The 19,311-nt window shown below is 52.2% G+C and overlaps 3 protein-coding genes across 4 annotated transcripts in view; 1 reads left to right on the top strand and 2 right to left on the bottom strand.

Annotated features, from left to right (window-relative positions):
* The window catches only part of RAB3IL1 (RAB3A interacting protein like 1), a 22,574-nt gene extending 17,549 nt beyond the window's left edge, over positions 1-5,025 (bottom strand). The window contains exon 1 of the mRNA XM_042022362.1: positions 4,946-5,025. The gene's annotated coding sequence lies outside the window, so the exon portion shown is untranslated. The remainder of the gene's footprint in view (positions 1-4,945) is intronic.
* A 52-nt stretch (positions 5,026-5,077) lies between these two features.
* Positions 5,078-12,772, top strand: LOC121661817 (bestrophin-1-like). Of its 2 annotated transcripts, XM_042022358.1 has the most exons (9): positions 5,078-5,229; positions 5,379-5,473; positions 6,026-6,259; positions 6,843-6,997; positions 7,729-7,806; positions 9,245-9,397; positions 9,839-9,919; positions 10,508-10,659; positions 10,942-12,772. In XM_042022358.1, the coding sequence occupies exons 1-9, from the start codon at positions 5,078-5,080 to the stop codon at positions 12,119-12,121; spliced, it is 2,280 nt and encodes a 759-aa protein (XP_041878292.1). In that variant the 3' UTR covers positions 12,122-12,772. The 2 variants fall into 2 exon arrangements, with proteins under 2 accessions (XP_041878292.1, XP_041878291.1); XM_042022357.1 differs by having other exon boundaries at positions 5,141-5,473.
* Positions 12,773-12,946: 174 nt separating this feature from the next.
* On the bottom strand, positions 12,947-16,390 carry FTH1 (ferritin heavy chain 1). The gene is made up of 4 exons (XM_042022370.1): positions 16,134-16,390; positions 14,626-14,772; positions 14,049-14,174; positions 12,947-13,275 (listed from the first exon to the last, which is right to left on the bottom strand). The coding sequence occupies exons 1-4, from the start codon at positions 16,242-16,244 to the stop codon at positions 13,117-13,119; spliced, it is 543 nt and encodes a 180-aa protein (XP_041878304.1). The 5' UTR covers positions 16,245-16,390; the 3' UTR covers positions 12,947-13,116.
* Between the last annotated feature and the right edge of the window lie 2,921 nt (positions 16,391-19,311).

Here is a 19,311-nt window from a genome sequence, read left to right as displayed (position 1 = left end):
AAGAAAAGAGGAAAAGAAAGAAAAGAGGAAAAGAAAGAAAAGAGGAAGCTAGACACAGGCTGGGAAGGGAAGGAAGAACAGGGATTATTTTGGATCTTGGAAAGCAGGATCTGACCTGCTGACACCCCTTACCCAGCAAACTCAAACCGGATGTTATTGCCATGGAAAGGAGAATGAAAACAAATGGCCTGGAACTCCAGGCTCCATCCACCCCCTCCTGGCTGGCTCCTCGGCTGTGCCACATGTTTTCTCAGCTGGCTGCAAGGGCTGCAGCAAGGCTCCTCTGGGGTCTCTGATTTCCAGCACCAACATGGTCGATCCTCCCTTTGGCACCTAATCCCCACCACAATTCCTAAGGCAAGAGAAGAGGGACCTCACTAAGGACCCTTCCCTCATTTCCGTGCTGTACACACTGAATTGTGCAACATCAGAGGGAAGGTGAGAAATTTGTCACCATCCAAGCCCCTAAAAGCAAATGCAAAGGGGCAGATAGAGCTTGGCATAGGGACAGGCACCCCCAGCTCCCAGGGCAGCCCAGGATGGCACAGAATTAGTGAGGAATTCTGCAGCATAAGGGCAACAAGCCTGAGGGTCCTCACAAAAGCACTGCAGGGTCACTGCATCCTCTTCAAACATTTCTGGCCAGCTCAAACCTCTGAGTAAATCCTGTCCATGAAAAACAGCATCTCCCCAGGCACTTCCCACTTCAATTTTTTTAAAAAGTTACATCAGATTCCAAGGAAGAATGTAATTTGGAGAGCTGCCTCTGATTCCAGCTGCCTCTGTGTCTAGCCCAGCACTGACACTGGAGAAGGGAAAGGAATTTCACCAAGCTTTGGGACCCACTGTCCCTAAAAACACTTACTATTCTCTGGGAGAGAGCAAGGAGGGCACTGTGCCTTTCCCAGCCAGCTGCTGCTAACTCAGCATGGAGAGCGGCCCTTCGGCATTCTCAAAACAGGGATTCAACTCCAGCACAGCAATTCAATCTCTGCATCTTTAACAGGGAGAAAAAGAGGATTATTGCAGGGCTCTGAGGCTGAGGATGGATGTCAGCACCTCTTTGCTTCCTGCTCTGCTGAGCAAGGCAGACTTTCAGACCATCCTCTTCCTCTGGGTCTGAGGCCACAGGGGATGTGGAAAGGGATCCAAGCAGCACTGCCACGCTAGTAGCCCCTCAGTTATTTACTTTAATATTAAATTCCACACATATTTCCTGCTGTCCCAAGGGCAGCTGTGGAGCACTCGAGCTGCCAGCGGAGCTGCTCTCAGAGGAGGGCAGCAGAGGCCCCCAGATGCCAGCACATCCCTCCACAAACAGCAGGACACTGGGGGTGGTTGTTTCTCCATGTCCCCAGGAGCACCCAAACTGCTCCCAACAGCTCCAGCAAATGTCTCACCTGAAGCATTTTTGTCTCCGTGCTGTGTGGGGATGAGGGTTCAGGCACTGAGACCCTCAAGATCTGTCTCAGCCTGCCTGTTCACCAATTCCATCCCTGGGACTGGACCACATTCCCTTCAGAGAGGGACCCTCTGCTCTCATCCCCCTTCACAGAGCACTGAATCCCACGTTTTAAACTATGATCTCCCTGCCACTGGCAGCAATTCCTAGGACTGCACCAGAAATCCCCCATCAGGCAGATGCCAGGCAGCACCTGCTCCAAAGGAGCAGTGAAACAACCCCCTCCCCTTGTCTAGGATCAACCACAGGAAGAAGAAAACTACAGCTGGGACAAATCGATCCCAACTGCTGATGTTACGTAAGTGTCAAAGACAAAGCACAAGAGAAAGCTGGTTATTACAGGAGCCTGGGTCTCCAGCTGCTCTTACCTGCAGGGAGCAGACCTGTGCTCGCTCTCCACACTGTCCCACAGCTGCCTAAACGACGGAAGACCACTTCAGTAAGAAAAGATTTTGATTCAGAGCCTCATGGAAGGGGAATGTCCTAAAGACCTGACCAGAGGCATTGAGGAGGTGGTGGAAGGAAAGGATGGTCACAATTGGGAAGGATGGCTTGGGAGCAGAAAAGGGACTGAGGACCCTGGAAAGACAGAGGGAAGGAGTTCTCTGGCTTGGTGAAGTTTGAGGGCAAGACAAGGACCAGTGTTTCCCAGGATGTCACACAGGAAAGGGCACTGACAACCCCCGAGCACTGCTGGAGAAGCAAGAGGAAAAGAAAGCAAACACATGGAAAGAGTCTCAGAGAGCCAGTGGCAGAGGGGAAATCCTCAGCACACAAACCACAGCTGGAAGAGGTGGCAAACTCATCCAGGGACAGCGAGGGATGACAGGGGAACATCCTGTGAGAGCCAGGCAGAGCATGGACCAGGTGTTTCACTGACCTAGGGAAGAGAGGGCAGCCCCCGAGCACGCCGCATTTTACAGCCTTGGTGGAAAATTCCAGCCCTGCATAATCTCCTGGGGTTCCTGTAAGATTGTGACACGGAGAGAGGGACCAAACAGGAAAGAATTAGAGGAAAAATGCCTCTCTTCTGGCAGCCACCATGGCTGTGCCAGGAGTTAGCAGCAGCGGAGCAGCCAGCCCTGCCTCCCCCTCCTCCGGCTGCCTCTATAAACACGCAGGGCTTACTCAGAAGATTAGGAGGGAACAGGGCAAAAGACAACAGAGTCTCTTTTGTAATGAGGAGGGATTACGGCATCAAGTGACCAGCTGCAGCTCCCAAGTGGGTCTCAGCCTCCTTAGCACACCGTGTGGGGCAGGTCCAATCCCCCCATGAGCCAAGGGGGCACAAGGAGGCGGGCGGTGGCTCGGGCCACAAAGGACCCAGCAGGGACACGTGCGGGACCAAACGTCCCCAGCCTCCAGCGCGGCTCAGGAGCCCATGACTGTGAGTATCTGGTCCTCCTAACAGCAGCAGGAGGATCACTCTCTCCTGCAGAGATCCATCTTCCTGCCTATCCGTGACCTCCTCTGGCTCCATCCCTCTGCTCTGTCCGCTTGTTGTCCATCTCTGCGATACCTGCTCGGGTCTGTTTGTGGTGGGTGATGCACCTATGTCCCAGAATCCTGCTTGCTGTGGGCTCCCACAACTGAATTCCAGGTCAGTCGACTTCCAGGTGTGTTGGTTAGTCCAGAGGGATGAGCAGGGGGTGGCAGGCAGCAGCTCCCTGGGTGGGCTCGTCCTGCCCATCCCAACTCCGGTGTGCCGGTGAGTCACCTCCCACCAGGGACCTCAGCCACAAACAGAACATGCCAGCTGCCCAGTGACATCCCAGGGCAGCCCATCACAGGCTGGCAGGTGGGCAGGGAGGTGCCTTAACCATTCAGGGCTGGAGGGAAAAGCACTTGGAAAAGCCCCATATCCCACACGGGAGCAGAACAGAGTAGAGGTGGGTGACATCCATTATTTACATGGACAAGAGCTGGAGTTTTCCTTCTTTGGTAAAAAAAAGTGAATCTGTATTTGAATTACGCAACGAGGATTCTCCCTGAGCGCTTTCGAGCCCCAAAGCGCAGAGAAAAGAGGCAGCTTTGTGTAAGAGGCCCCAAAAATGTATGGGGTTTTGGGTGTGCTTTTCTCTTCTGGACAGCCCATGCGTGCAACCTCTGGGGCAGTTAAAAGCCACTCTTCCAAGTCCTGTGCCCAGAAATCCATATGGAATGGGCACGAGGATTTATTGAAACGGGCATTTGTGCAGCTGGGGACAGGGACAGCTCTGCTCCTCTCAGGTCCCTGAGTCACCCTAAAGAGGGGACTCAGGGACCTGAGTTATGACAAGGAAACCCGAAGGAGGAGCAGCACCAAAAAGCCAAACCCAGGACAAAGATGCTGTTTGGCTGAAATAGCCAAAAATCCAGACTTTGCTGGTTTTCTTCACAGCAGCAGCTTACTGGGACCTGAGGTGTCCTCACCTCAGTGTAAATCTTTCACTGGGATGCTTAAATGAGAAACAAATGAGGATCATGGGCCCAAACTTACCTGCCTTCAGCTGCTGCAGGGTGTGAACTGTCCCTTGAAGTGCTTCTTCATCCCCATCATTCAGGGAAGGGCCCAAGGCCCCACAATCATTAACATTATTACCTCTGTTAAATAGCAATGCCTGCTGACATGTTAGGATTCAGAAATACCAATAGTTTCACCTTGGATAATTATTTCTACCCCAAGGAATCATTCACCAACCTGCCTGGCACAGCTAACACTGGTGTCTTGTTGTTTGTTGGGTTATTTTTTTTTTTGGTACAAATTCAGGTTTATATAAATATGAGTCTGATTATTAATTGATTATAAAGAATTATTTTTGCAAGTTAGACTAGAAGTAAAATGGGGATGCTGCATCTCTGGGGAGCATTTCAGGAGCCTCAACGCCTATTTTGCATCCACTGTGATTTATTGTGCAACATATGGTTGAAGGAGAGGGGAGGTGGAGCTGCTGGAATCTGGGCCCTGTGAGCCTGGCCAAACTCCATCCCACAGATCTCCAACAGGGAAGGCTGCTCTGCCTGCAGGACTAGGACCAGCAAAGTGCAGACAGCTATCCTTGCTGGGATGCCTTTATCTGGATCACTCCCAAGAAATCTTTCTGGGGTTTTTCCTTTCCTTTGGGTTGGATTTGTTTGAGATTTTTTCCCAGCAGTATTCCAGGAAGATGCTTCCCAGCAAGTAGGTTTACAGAAACACACTTGGAACAAAAACTATATTAAGAAAATTACTGGGATAAGCATAAACTTTGGAGTTTGTGACCCTGAGATTAATCTTACACAAGTGTTTTGTGGAAGGGGGTGGCTCCTGGGCTCTGTCCCCTCCAACCAACCAGCCCCACTTGAATGCTGACAATCAAACACTAAAAACAAAGGGATTCACCAGAAAATACATCCTCAGTCACTATAACCAGCTTAAGGACAGGGAAAAGATGGCAAATTCATCAAATTAATTGCCTGCCATCGATTTCCTCCTGGCTCTGTGTGCTGCTGCCTTCTTCTTACCTGGCTTTTGATCTCAGCTCATTCTTTCTCTTCCCTTTCCATCTTGCTTGGTGGGACACTTGGGACGTCCCTGTGTCCTCCTCCTGCTCAAGCTCCAAGCCCTGCTTGTCATGTGCCTGCACAGGAGCTGTGATGACAGTGACCTACACCAACCGCGTGGCTGATGCCCGCCTGGGCACCTTCTCCCAGCTCCTGCTCCAATGGAAAGGCAGCATCTACAAACTGCTCTACTCCGAGTTCCTGATCTTCATCTCGCTCTACTTCACCATCAGCCTTGTCTACAGGTGAGCACCTTCACACCCACGGCCTGGCCTGGAGCAGGACACGGGAGAAACACGGGATCAGGGCAGGGATCCTGCTGGACAGGCACTTGCCAGACTCTGTTCACAGGAGGGAAGGGAGAGGGAGAACTGCTTCTCTTTGTCCCTTTTAGGCTGATCCTGAGCGAGAGCCAAAGGCTGATGTTCGAGAAGCTGGCGCTGTACTGCAACAGCTACGCCGAGCTAATCCCCGTGTCCTTTGTGCTGGGTAAGGAGCTGTCTGGAATCCAGCAGGGAGGGGAATGGGACAGCATTTCTTCTCCCTGGTTTGGTAGAGCTCTGCAGGCAGGCAGGATTCACTGAGCAGATCCCTCCCCCTCTGCCTTTGTAAAACTCCTCAAGTGGAATATTTCGTGTCACATCTGTGAGTGTCCCTCAGCACACAGCTGGCACTGCATATTCTGGGTTCCAGGAGGGCAGGCTCCAAGTGGCACCAGATATGCCCAGGGAACTTGTGGCTGCCTCATCCCTGTAAGTTTTCAAGGCCAGGCTGGGTGGAGCTCTGAGCAACCTGGACTAGTGGAAGATGTCCCTGTCCACAGCAGGGGCTTGGAATGAGATGATCTTTAAGGTCCCTTCCAACCTAAACTGTTCTGACTCTATGAAGCAGAGTATGAAATCCAGACTTCCTTTTAGCACAGAAGACTGAATTCCCCTCCAGGCATCCCTGTGTGAGCAGGAGAAGAGAAAAGAAGGAGAGCAGACGGAGTGGGAGGAGGAAGCTCTTTTCAGATGCCTGACTCTCTCAGCTCCCCTCTAGGTTTCTACGTGGCCCTGGTGGTGTCCCGCTGGTGGGCCCAGTATGAGAGCATCCCATGGCCGGACCGGATCATGAACCTGGTGTCCTGCAACGTGGACGGGGAGGACGAGTACGGGAGGCTCCTGCGCCGCACCCTGATGCGCTACAGCAACCTGGTCAGCGTGCTGATCCTGCGTTCCGTCAGCACCGCCGTCTACAAGCGCTTCCCCAGCATGGAGCACGTCGTGAGGGCAGGTCAGTCCTGCTCCTTGCTGCTCCTCTAGGGGCAGGGGGCCTTGGGAAAGGCTCTCTGGAAATGGGGTGGTGCTGCTCCCTCAGGACAGGTGGGGATTTTTTTGAGACGCAAGTGTCCAACCTTAACTGCGGGGCTCCCTCAATCCTCTTGGAAGGTGCTCCTCAAGGTGCAGCAGTTCCCAATCTGCCCGAGTCATCTGGCTTCCCTTAGCAAGCCACAGAGATGTGATATCGTTGGCTTCCTAAAAAGAAAAGGCACTTCAGGGACACAAATTATCCCATTCTCAACAAGCATCTATGAACACCAGGCAGCTGCACCTGCAGCAGTGCTTTATCTCCCTGATGGCTCTGATTTGATGTGCTGCAGACATCCGAAGTGAAATCCCATTATCCCACCTCTGTGACTCAATGTTTTAACAAGGAAACTTGTCCTTCTACATGTCTCCCAAAGTTCTGAGTCTTTCCTGGCATTTTTAAGGAGAGCCAAGGCAACCACCCGAGACTCAGACGTTTTCATTTCGGACCAGATCAGTTCCTTCTGCCTTCTATGTCCATCCCTCTCCTGCTGCTCTTTCCCACCCAGGCCTCATGACACCAGAAGAGCACAAGAAGTTTGAGAGCTTGAATTCCCCCCACAACAAGTTTTGGATCCCATGCGTGTGGTTCTCCAACCTGGCTGTGAAGGCAAGGAATGATGGGAGGATCCGGGACAGCGTGCTGCTCCAAGGCATCCTGAATGTGAGTGACAGAGGGGACAGGCAACTCTTTGAGATTCTGGGGAATGGGAGGCACCTGTGTAGCAGGTCCTTGACACATTCCAAACAGCCAGTGCCAGTGGAGGGCTCTAGGATCCAGATGGAAAGCCACAAGGAAGCATGTGTCTGGAAGAGACAAGGAGAGGTCAAAAACACCCTTAGCAACTGAGGTCCTGTAGAAAACTTTGCTATTAAAAACTCTTTAGATAGTTTTGGGCAACAGGCCATGCTCCACAGGCAAGACCTGGAACAATCCCTGCCCAGCTGCACAGAAAAAGGCTCTGTAGCAGCTCATCCTTCTTGGTATTCACGTGCAGGGAAAGTCACGTGGTTTCTGTTGCCTGGAGCAGGATTCATCTGCCCACAGAGAGAGAATTCTCCCTCTGGGATACTTATCTATCAACAGGAGAGAGAAATGGATGCTCCTGAGGGCATTCTTTGCCTCACCTGTTGGCCACTCATTTTGTGAGGAGAAACTCTGCTGTGAAGTGAGCTAGGAAGGGATCTTGGGCTCAGGGGGAGACACCCAGGCAGCAGGGAATTCCTCCAGGCTGAGCAATTCCCAGGCTGAGACTGAGCCCTGCTTCCAGAGGAGGTATAACCAGAAGGGAAAGGGCTGGAGCAATGGAGGACAGTGGTGCTGGAGAGGCTCCATGTCCCCAGCAAGGAGATGGGAAGTTATCCTGACGTGCCATTCCCTTTTCCCTGCTGCAGGAGCTCAACACCCTGCGCAGCCAGTGTGGGAGGCTCTACGGATACGACTGGATCAGCATCCCCCTGGTCTACACCCAGGTGAGAAGGGAATCCCCACACTCATTGCTCCACCACTGCCTGTGCACATCCCCATTGACACCCACACCTGGAATGGTTTGGGTTGGAAGGGAGCTTAAAGCTCATCCAGGGACACCTTCCACTAGACCAGGCTGCTCCAAACCCTGTCCAACCTGGCCTTGGACACTTCCAGGCATGGGGCAGCCACATCTTCTCTGGAAAACCTATGCCGGGGCCTCACACCCTCTTAGTAAAGAATTCCTTCTTCGTATCTAAACTAAGCCTGCCCTCTATCAGTTTAAAACCATTGTTCCTTGTGCTGTCACTATCTGCCTGTGTAAAAAGTCCCTCTCCCTCCTTTCCATAAGCTCCTTCCTTAAGGTACTGGAAGGCCACAGCCTCCCCAAAACCTTCTCATCTCCAGGCTGAACAACCCCAGCTCTCTCAGCCTGTCTTTGTAGAAGTGCTCCATACCTGCCTCACCTATGGAAAATGCAGGATACTCTTGAATCCCTCACCCCCACCTGCATATGTCATCTCTCTTCGTAGGTACCTCAGCACACACCCAGCCCAGCCTCCTTTCCCTAACTCAGACACACCCACCTCTCCAGAAACAACCTCTGTCCAGGGGTAACAAATCCACGTGGAAAACACAGGAACACACAGACCCACTCCCTGCACCGCCTTGCAGGGATCACATCCTGGGCAAGATCCCGGGAAGGTTGTGCCAGGTGTGCACTCAGCTGTTTACCAGCCCAGGCAGACACTTTGGCACCACACCTTGCTCCTTTGTCTCCTGCAATCCCGCTGCTCAGATAACAGGGATGCCCTTCACCATGAAACAGGAGCTGCTGCTGCTCCTCCTCTGGCAGCACCAGAGGTTAATGAGGAACACATTGGGAAAGTGTATTCCTGTTTCGAACCCCCTTGTTTGTATCAAGGGACCACGTGAGAGCCTTGGTTACTTTTAACTTGAAAAGGGGAAGCTCAGTCCTGTGGTGACAGGGAAAAGTACAAAGCTCAGCATAGCCTGAAATACAGGCAGGAAAATATTAATAAAAGCTCAGCATGAGGAGCAGGAAGGAAGGAGCAAATAGCAATGCCAGGGTTCCCTTCCCGGACTTGGAAGCACTCTGCCAGCACGGACTGAGCCATGAGACAGCTTCCAGCCCATCCAGGATGTCACGTGCTTGCTGCTGCCACTGGCCTGTGACACCTGCACAGATGTCATTCCAGGGACAGCATGGAATGGCACCCAGCGTACGTAAAAGCTGGAGGGAAAAGGGAATGCCTGTAGCTTTCTGCATGGAAATGCATCCTCCTCCAAAAAGCCTGTCAGAACTGAATCCAGGGCTTTCCCGAGGCTACAGAGCCTGCCTTTGGAGCTGTGTGGGGTGGAACTCCAGGGAGATGCTGGGAACTCACGCTGCCCTGGTGTGTCCCTTGGCATCCTTCCCAGGTGGTGACCGTGGCTGTTTACAGCTTCTTCCTGGCCTGTCTGATCGGGAGGCAATTCCTGGATCCAGAGAAAGCATATCCTGGCCATGAGCTGGATCTCTTCGTGCCTGTCTTTACGTTTTTGCAATTCTTCTTCTACGCTGGCTGGTTAAAGGTAAGTCCAAGAAAGCATGGCTGGAGCTGGAATCTGACCCGGCCAAGGGTTCTTCCCAGAGCGAGCTTACCAGGAACTCAGCTGTGTTCTTTGATCTATGGGCAACAACAGTAAGCCAAGAGGGGCTGAGGGAAGTGCCAGGACTTTCTAATTTTCCCAGTGTCTCATTCTGGACACCAGCTGCACTTTTCCTAGGCTTTGATCCTGACTAGAGGGAAAAAAGGAGCTCCTGAAGTTGCAGGAGGGCTGTGTGAGCACAGGGGAGTTATTATAAATTCTAATGTCTCCCAGCCCCTGGGATGCCTCCACTTTTAACCCACCCCCCTTTTTGGGAGGGAAAACATGGCTTGGAATTCAAGGGACATCACGCCTGACTTCTCCTTGCAGGGAAGGGGGCAGGGATGACAGTGGTGACCTGTGCTGTGTGCTCTCCACATGCAGGTGGCCGAGCAGCTCATCAACCCTTTTGGGGAGGACGACGATGACTTTGAAACCAACTGGCTCATCGACAGGAACCTGCAGGTAAAGGGGGGGAAGGTCCTCCAGGTGAGCCTCACCTGAAGAGGAACACCAAGGCAGGACAGTGACCAAATTCTCCTGCAACACCTCTGCCCCCACCTCCCTGCCTGCGATGGGAGAGATCCCCCCCAATCCACATGAGGGAATTTGGGGCTTCTGGCATATCTTTGTACACAGAGGGTGACTGCAGCTTCGGTCCATGCTCTGGGACATGGGATGGATCCAGGCTGCTCGTTTCAGGCCTCAGCTGCCTTGGAATGACACGTGATTCCTGCCTCTCCTGGGCTTTCCTACCCTGCATCCATCTAAAACTGCCTCATCTGCTTTCTGCCATGCAGTAACTCCACACCTCCAGCCCTTCTGTCCTAGCGAGCCTGTTGCTTTCCTGTCTCCTTCAGCAGCATATTCCTTCCAATTAATCAAATCTCTGCGTGAGAAACAATGCAAGTGACAGGAAACCACAGCAACCCCAGCCACTTGCCTGGGTTCCGTGCTGCACCACTTCCTCCAGCTCTGTGTTCCTTTGTACCCCGGATAACAGGCACGCAAAAAGCTGCTCACCCCGTGTGACATTCCTGCTGTCCTCCACAGGTCTCCCTCATGGCAGTGGATGAGATGCACCAGGATTTACCCATTCTGGAGAAGGATCTGTACTGGAACGAGCCCGATCCCCAGCCACCCTACACCGCAGCCACTGCCGAGTACAAGCGCCCATCCTTCCTGGGCTCCACTTTTGACATCAGGTGAGCGCAGGGACAAAGTGTGACAACACCTGGATCGGGTCTTGTGCAGGACATTACACTTGAGGAGCTTTTAGGTTTGTCCACAACAAGCCAACATCCTCCATGGAAGAGGATAAATTTGACCTCTCCCCCACTCACCTGTGGATGAGCATCCCTCTTTTGGGGGGCTAATGGCAATACAGGGAGAGGCTTGCCACTGGCAGCAGCATTCCCAGTGCTGCCAGCCTCTCCAGATCCCCCCCTACCGTGTGGCTGCATAACAGCCTGCTTTGCCTTTCCCAGCATGCAGAAGGAAGAGATGGAGTTCCAGCCCCTGGAGCAGATTAAAGAGAACGAGGAGGCCAACCACTCCACTCCCTTGCTGGGACACCTGGGCCGCCTCCTGGGTGTCCAGTCCCCGAGCTTCTCCAGGTCCTCTTCCCGGATGAACCTGCTGCGCCGGCGAGGAGATCCCGCGTCGCCCTTCTCCCATTATACCTACCAGGACATGGGGAAGTCTGGAAGCCCTTGCGGCATCAATCAGCCAAGGGGAGACTCCCAGGAGCAGTGGGACAGCGAAGAGGGAAAACTGAGGGAGTTTGATGCCTTCATGTCCACCCCCTTCTATGAGAGGCCTGGGTTCTACAGCGCTCCACAGACGCCCATCAGCTCCATCCCCATGATTTTCCCTTCCCGCCGCCAAGGGCGCAAGAAGCCGCCGGCGCTCTCCAGCATTGCTGCGTGCTCCACTTCCCTTCGGGATGTCATCGTCAACAGCTCCCCTTCCAGGGCCAGCGATGTGGACAAGAGTCAGAGCTCCCTGGGCTCTGCTGCAAGAGAAACCTTTGTTTGGCCCACGGAGCGGAGCAGAGGTCCTGATTTCATGGCTGTGACAGTAGAAGAAGGAAAGAGCAGCTCCAGGGAAGCTGCCACCACGGGAAGCCCAGGAGCACGGTCCACAGCATCCAACAGCCCAAAATTCCCCTTCCTGGCAGAGTCCCCCGAGCACGAGAAACAAGGCAGCTTCAAGAATCTGAAGAGCTCCAAAGCCTCGCACCCACCCTGGCTAAACCTGGAGAGCACGGCCTCAGCCACTCCCAATTCAGAGCATTCCAGTGCCTTTCACACCCCCAGTAACAAAACCCCTGGAGGCAGCGCCTCCCTCTGCTTCTCCTTCACTCCAGTCACCTCTCCAGCGCTGGAAAGGTCCCACAAGGGGAACCTGGGCCCCGAGGCTCACAGCCTGAGTTTGGAAGATGCAGCCAGTGCTCCAGACCAGCACCCAGAGGTTTCCAGGAACATGAGAGACACTGGGAATGGAAGCACTAATCCCCCAGCTCCAAAAGAGCCCAGGAGAGCAGAGAGTCCATCCCCCAATGACTCTGGAATCTCCCTAGCCGAGGGTGACTACGTGGGGCTGATGGAGGTGATCCTGGAGGCCAGTGAAAGCCCAGGGGAGGAGCAGATGGACCAGTACAGCTAAAGGGGACCCCATGGATCCATGGGATACCTGCCTTATCCTGGCACTCACCCAAACAGAAGTGCTGGACATGCAGCTGGAGCCCGGCCTGGGCTAAAACCAGCACTAAGGACACGCTGCTCCTGGCCTCAGCAGGCACAACTCGTGTTGCAACAAGAACAAAAGCACCAAAAAACCCAATCTGTAGCAAAAGAACAAGACTTTGAGTGTTAAATACTGCAGGTACCAGCCTGACCAGCCAGGTGTAGCCCAGAACAGGAGCACAGGTGATGCAGATATTTCCCCTCCTCATCACAGCAAGAATGAGAACTTGAGCTTCCAAGTCTCAGGCAGGACTTGCACTCCTAACAAGATACTCCAGGGAAAAGTAAGGGACTGAAGCAAGTCCCATCACTTGTGATGCAGACCCACAGTGCTTCTGCCAGTCCTGTCTGGCTGGTGTTTTCCAGTACTGGGAAAGTACTGGAGTAAGGCAGGGTAAGGGCCTACCAGCACGGGCAGCTGCAGCATCTGCCCAGCACATTGCTTCCTTCTGAAATTCCACATCCCCCCTGCCACAGATTTGACAGTGCTCAGAGAAAGATGGACAACAGCAGACACCACTCAGCTGATTTTTACTGCCCACCCTCAAAATAAAAGCAAGGCTCAAGCCCAGGACCTCGATTTCCTCATTTTAGTTCCCTGCAAGGAATTTAAAGAAACCAGAGCTTTTCCTACTTCTGCCTTCAGCAGCAGCTGCAAATCCCCTATGTCACACAACACATTGACCTCCCACTGCCTTCACTACAGCTGCCTGCTCTCCCTCCAAACTCAACAGGAAAAGCCAGCTGGAACCAAGTCACTTTATTGGCTGGAGGGCAGTACATAAAACACAAAGAGAAAGGGGGATATTTGGTACAGAGTATGGAACTGTTTATCTAGGTAGCTGAAGCTGCATGCACGGCTGGACAGTAAGTAGGAGTCCCACTGAAACCCACAGCATGGCTCTTGGCAAGGCTTCAGCTGTCACAGTCCCCGAGGGTGTGCTTGTCGAAGAGATACTCTGCCATGCCGTATTTGGGGGCCCCCATCTTCCGCAGGTTGGTCACATGGTCACCCAGCTCCTTGATGGCTTTCACCTGCTCATCCAGGTAATGGGTCTCAATGAAGTCACACAACTGCAAGGGAGACCAGAGGTTTAAATTCAGGCCTGAAATGCTACCGAGGTTCTCTAGGGAAAGGAAAGGATGCAGGATTTTCAAGCTGAGAGGAAGCAGCATCTAGTTTTGTTTCAGAGCAAGATCAAAGCAAGCCAGGCTTACGTAGGCTCACTCGCTCCAGAACCCTGCGGAGCCAGGCAGCTCAGGAAGCCTCTCCTCCTCACTGCAGGAAGCATTAGCCAAGCTCCTGAACAGATTTAGACTCCCCCACTGCACAGCAAACTCACAGCAGTGGGGATTTACACCTCTGGTTTTAAGAAGTCCCTCTAACTTAAGCAGGACAGTCCCAAGAGTGCTTGGATTCTCACACATATTAATAATCTCTTCCTGATACTAAGCAGTCTCAACCCAGCCTTGCCAAAAACTTCCATCTACAAAGAATCCTGTGTTTTCAAACACTGTTCTGAAACATCAGGGCTTTTAATATCCCAAAGCAACTCCAGAATTTTGTGGCAAAAAAGGCTCGTGACAAAAAGCCTTAAAAAGATGGAACGCAACGCCCTCAGAAACAGTCTCCATAGAGACTGCTCACAGACACACTTCAGAGGGAACAAAGCAGGTCCCTGCCACCTTAAAAATCTTCCTGGAAAGACAGCAGTAACCCCACCAAAGGGCTTTGTGAGGGCTGCACCCCTGGTTCACACCTTTTTTCACCTCTAACAGCATCAGGGACACACACAAGTAAAAGACACATCCTTGCACAGCCACACTGATCCTCAGCATGCACTTACGTGTGGGTCGTTCTTTTCGGTCGCCAATTTGTGCAGTTCTAGCAGTGACTGGTTCACGTTTTTCTCCAGGTGCAGGGCACACTCCATGGCAGTCAGGCCATTCTCCCAGTCATCACGGTCTGGCTTCTGCAAGGGGAAAGCACAGGACATGTTTTCTGTAAGAACCCACAGACCAGCAGGGTAGAGAGCCTTTAGATCACTCTCAAAGCCTTGTTTTAGACCAAGTTTAGGCACTTATGTGAAGTCAAAAATGTGAAGTGCACCCTGGGAATAGAACTGAGTGAACCCTCAAAGTCCCACTTCTCCAAACACAGCACAGAGCACTTCTACTGGTAAATTAAATGATGGTGAGGAACCAGTTGTCTTCTGGTTCTGCCCTCAACCCACAGCAAATAAACCAGGGCTCAGCACCCTCTCCTTACACAATAAGTACTTTTTTATTAGTCAACCTGAACAAGTCATCAAATTACTACACATCTCAAATGACTGTGCCTCTCCAGTGTCAGCTGCTGCTCTTTCTGTGGAGAACCCAGAGGAAAATTCATCCCTTTCCAGCTGGGGACAGCCCCCAGCTCACCTTGATGTCCTGCAGGAAGATGCGCCCGCCCCTCTGGTTTTGCAGCTTCATCAGCTTCTCAGCGTGCTCCCGCTCCTCGTGGGACTGATGCAGGAAGTATTTGGCAAAGTTTTTCAGGGCCACATCATCCCGGTCAAAATAGTAGGACTGAAAAATAAAGAGTTCACAGGCTCAAACCCCCTGCTTCAGGATGGCTGTGGTCCAAGCCCAGGCCAGCAAGGCAGTGTGGAACAACTCTCCCCTTAGTATGATTCAATTTTTCCAGCAAGGATTAAATTTTAACCTGTATCCCTACCAAGGGCACGAATAAATGGTGTTTGTGTCCTTGGCTCAGCTCTGAAGATACCAACAAAACAAAAACCACCAAAACCTGATGCCCCACAAACACCTCTTCTGAGCACCACGAAATGGCAGCCTTGAAAAGCCTTTATCAAGGAGAAATCTTCCCCTTGTTTGCCCGAGCTTGTTTACAATGATCACATTGCAAGTCAGGGTCATGCCTTGCAACACCAGGTAAGGGTAAGCCAAGAACTTTTAGGTACTTAGCAATAAAGCTCTCTTGCTTCCCTAGGCTTTCCAGGGATTAGACTAAGGAATACACTTTCTACTTCTGGGGGGAAAAAAAACGTCACATTTAAAACACAAGAGATAAATGGAACTAAAATATGAATTCAACAGCAAATACTTTTCTGAAAACCAAAAAAAACCCTGTAACAGCACTTAGAAGCCATCACACAGCTTGTTTATTCCTTGGTAAGAGCCATTACCAGGATTCAATGGTAAGTTCTGTATCAACTGCCAGTTATTTACCAACCTTCTACAGAATTCTTTGCTCTTAACCCAGCGGCCTGGAGGTTCAAGGCAAGACACTGGTGCTTGTGTACCACTATCACCCACCAACACAAGCTCAAAACAGGGCTCAGAAACAAATTAACACGAAAAAAAAAGCTGCAGAATTCGTGCCACAACACAGCACAGTGTCACTAGGAAGTTTCAGTGTCTCAGCGCGCCCACAGCACCAGGATTGCTGCACAGAGGTCAGGGGACGGCTAAAACGGGCGCCTCGGGCCAAAGAAGACGTGTAAACACAGGGCCCAAGGAAACCGTGGATTCCTACCGATTCCTGGAGGAAACCCGTGCCTGGGAGGAAAGCACTCCTGCGGGAAAGGTGCCAAGCGCCTCGTTCGGCGCCTCCCGCTACCCAGCCCGGCCCCAAGGGCAGAGCCGCCGGCAAGGCGCTGAGCGGGGCTGATAACGAGGCCGCCAAGGGCAACGGCCGCGGGCCCGCGGAGCAGGCGAGATAAAGGGCCTCACCTACACCCAGGGGACGGCCCCGCCGGGCCTGGAAGCGGCGGGGGGAGGAGGAGGTGGAGAAAAAGGAGGAGGAGGAGCTGGGCCCGCAGGCACCGCCCGGCACCCAGGAACCCCCCGCCGGGGCCAGGCCCTCGTGCAGCCCCTTTATCCCTCGCAGGGCCCTTCCCTCACCCCGCCGCGCCCGCTGCCCTCACCATGCTGAGGTACACGTAGGACGCGTAGAGCTCCAGGTTAATCTGGCGGTTGACGGCGGCCTCGCAGTCCTGGTGGTAGTTCTGGCGCACCTGAGAGGGGGGCGCTGCCATGGCTGGGGTGCTCCGGTGGATGTTGCGGTGACCGTGCGGGCGGTGGTGATGGAGGGGGCAGCGGGCCCGAGCGCGGCCGGTTCCGTCCAAGCACTGTTGACGCAGGAACCCGCTTCGCTCCGCCGCTGACGCGCTCTGAGGGCCACCCGCCTGCCGACGTCCCTTTTATAGCGGCGCGCGCCAGGCCACGCCCCCACGGCGGGGCGGGGCATCCCGGCGCCCTTCTGCTGGCCCGGCGTGACTCAGCACCCGCCCAGGCCACGCCCGCCGGGGGGCCGGGCCCGCGCGCCCCCGTTTCCCGCCGCGCCGCGCGCCGTCCCTCAGGGAATGGTCCACCTTGGAAAATCCCCCCAGAAGTCACCAAATCCGGCCATTTCCCCTCAAGCGCTCTGCCGAGCCCGCCGCCAAAGCGTGTCCGACATCCTGCATACTACACCCCCTTCCGGGGACTGCCCCCGGCGGTCTGTGCCGATGCCTGACCGCGCTCTCCGTGAGAGGAAAAAGTTGCTAAAATCCAAGCCAAATCCAAAAAAAAGAAGGCCAACCGTCAAAAACTGAGCTTGTTGGTAATGAGATGACTATTTCGGCTGGTTTTAGTGCTCTCCCCGTCGCTCAGTGTGTGCCATCATTTATTTTCAATAAACATCGGGTTCTTCAGTCAGGCAGTTCAGTCATGGGTTTACAACAAGCTCTGGAGTCTTTTCATTTCTGCTTTCCTAAGTTTTAACCAAATTACAAGGGACTAGAAACTGCTTAAACTGAGATCATCCCATAGCACTGAACTCCCCAATCTTGGCTTTTCCCAAGCCTATGTTCAATCCTGGTTTTCCCAAGCCTATGTTCCTGCTGAAATCCATCAGAAATACAATTTACTGAGCCTGTAAACTGAGAAGAAATATTTTTTCCTCTACGTAATGAGCCTGTAAACTCAGATGAAATATTTTTTCCTGTATGTTTTGAGACCGTAAACTCAGATTAATTTTTTTTTTCCTCTCACCAGTTCTTTGTACACATTTTTACCTGATCTTTGACCCTTCCCGGCACTGTGGGATGTCCCACGCGTGACTGCACAAGTGCCTGTGTGTGGGTAAAGGGCAGCACCAAGAGCACTTTTCCAGACACTCCAAATGCCCTGAGGGAACAGGGAGCCTCGGCCTCCCTTTGTTTCAGGGTTTTCTGCTGCTCCTGTCGGTTAACCATCACAAGTAATTAAGATCTGTAAGATAACGTGGGTCATACCTATGCTTCAGCAGGCTGCCAGGTACATTTCAAATCTCCTGTTCTCCTCCCACATAAATGCTTATGTAAAAAAAAAAAAAAAAAAAGTGGTAGCTGCTGGGCAGACTCTTTTTTAAATTTTTTTTTTCTTTATTAGCGTGTTCACAGTGGAGTGTCTTCACAACAGGAACGTCAAACGAAGCTCCATAATTGCAAAGTTTGCAATAGGAATATTTCCTCTGCAGCTCGGACAGTCTATGTCACCCATGATTGCATGTCAGTAGGATTAGGGAAGTCCCAAATTCTGCTTTTTGGAGTTGCACAATGCACATTGTGTTCGATGACAGCAGATTTACGTGGGCAGCAGAGGGAACACGGGGTTGCACAGCCGTGGGGGTCATGTCTTGGTGACCAAGGTGAAGAATTCACCACTCTGCTCTCATACGGGATTAGGTTCAGCCATTCCCAGATCTTTCCTGTCTCAAATTACTGTTTTAATTTCGAATTTACTTCATGTCAATTCCTCATGGCTCGGTTCTGGCCTCCTTTTATCTTGTGCTGCTCTTCATGAAAATGCATTTAAAATAAAATCCCTGAATGGTTTGGGTTGGAAGAGACCTTAAACATCATCTCATTCCAACCCCTGCCAGGGGCAGGGACACCTTCCACTATCCCAGGTTGCTCCAAGCCCCGTCCAGCCTGGCCTTGGACACTGCCAGGGATCCAGGGGCAGCCACAGCTTCGCTGGGCACCCTGTGCCAGGGCCTGCCCACCCTCACAGGGAAGGATTCCTTCCTAAATGTGAATGTCACTTGATGGAAAGCCCAGCCTGAGTAAGGTGATGCTTTTAGCAGGCATCTTCCCAGGAATGCCTGTAAAGTTCTTTAGGAAAAATTCTTTATACTGTTTAGGAAGAAATTCTTCTCTTATTTTAGTACCTTTTTATCCCCCAACATTCCCAGCTGCCCGGGGCCTGCCCCATCCTCTCGGTGGTGGCCTGTGTGGATTTTGAATTCATGTCCCTCTCAGCTGCTTTCTTGGGCTGAAGTAGAGGCATGTTCATGCTGCCCACAGGCTAAATCAGTGTATTGTCTGCCTACACAAGCTTGAAATTGTTGAAGACAACCCCTGTTTTCCCTTGGATGATATCCCACCAGGAACAATGGAGCAAGCTCTCTTGTTGTTTACAGCTTAGCTACTGTATACAGGGCACAGACCCCAGAATCTGCCAATTTAGGGATAGTAAAGCTGAGCTTTAAGCATGCAAAAATAATCAGAGCTTCTTTGGTGAGTGTCTGCATATGATATAGAAGGTTATTAGGTCAGAGATCAAGATATACCCAAAGGGAAAGTTTCCATGACTCCTAGTCCCACTTTAATATCATTTATCCTGATTCTTCCTGTGCCCTTCTGGTGCATGACCCTTCCAAATGGGCAGAAAACCGGACTCCTAAACAAATGCTGGACAGTATTTGCCCAAAGTAAATTCTGAGACAGATTTTTGCTGATACAGTCCCTGAGCAAAAACCTTGGCATGTGGTTTAGGCATCCAGTTAGACCTTCAGCGAGAGGGCTGCCTTGGTGTGAGCAGAGAGGGAGCCAGAATGCCCAGGAATGCACAAATTTCATTTCTCACCTGTAGAAATGGTTCACCTCTAGCTTTAAAACGCTTGATTTTGCCATGCTGGTTCAATGGCCAGAATAATAACAGACCCCAGTTAAAAATCAACAACTGTTCCAATTCCAGTAAGCAAGAAAGTGCTGAATATGCCTCAAATGTAAAATCAACAAAAATACAGTAACCTTTTTTTGGGGGGGGGGGGGGGGGGGGGGGGGGGGGGGGGGGGGG

The sequence above is a fragment of the Corvus kubaryi genome, unplaced genomic scaffold (genome assembly GCF_017639235.1).
Source record: "Corvus kubaryi isolate FWS band 111438036 unplaced genomic scaffold, C.kubaryi_AGA036_p1.0 37201, whole genome shotgun sequence".
In the NCBI taxonomy this organism is placed as follows: Eukaryota; Metazoa; Chordata; class Aves; order Passeriformes; family Corvidae; genus Corvus; species Corvus kubaryi.
The sequence above is the reverse complement of the archived record's forward strand: the minus strand, read 5'-3'. Positions and strand labels throughout refer to the sequence as shown.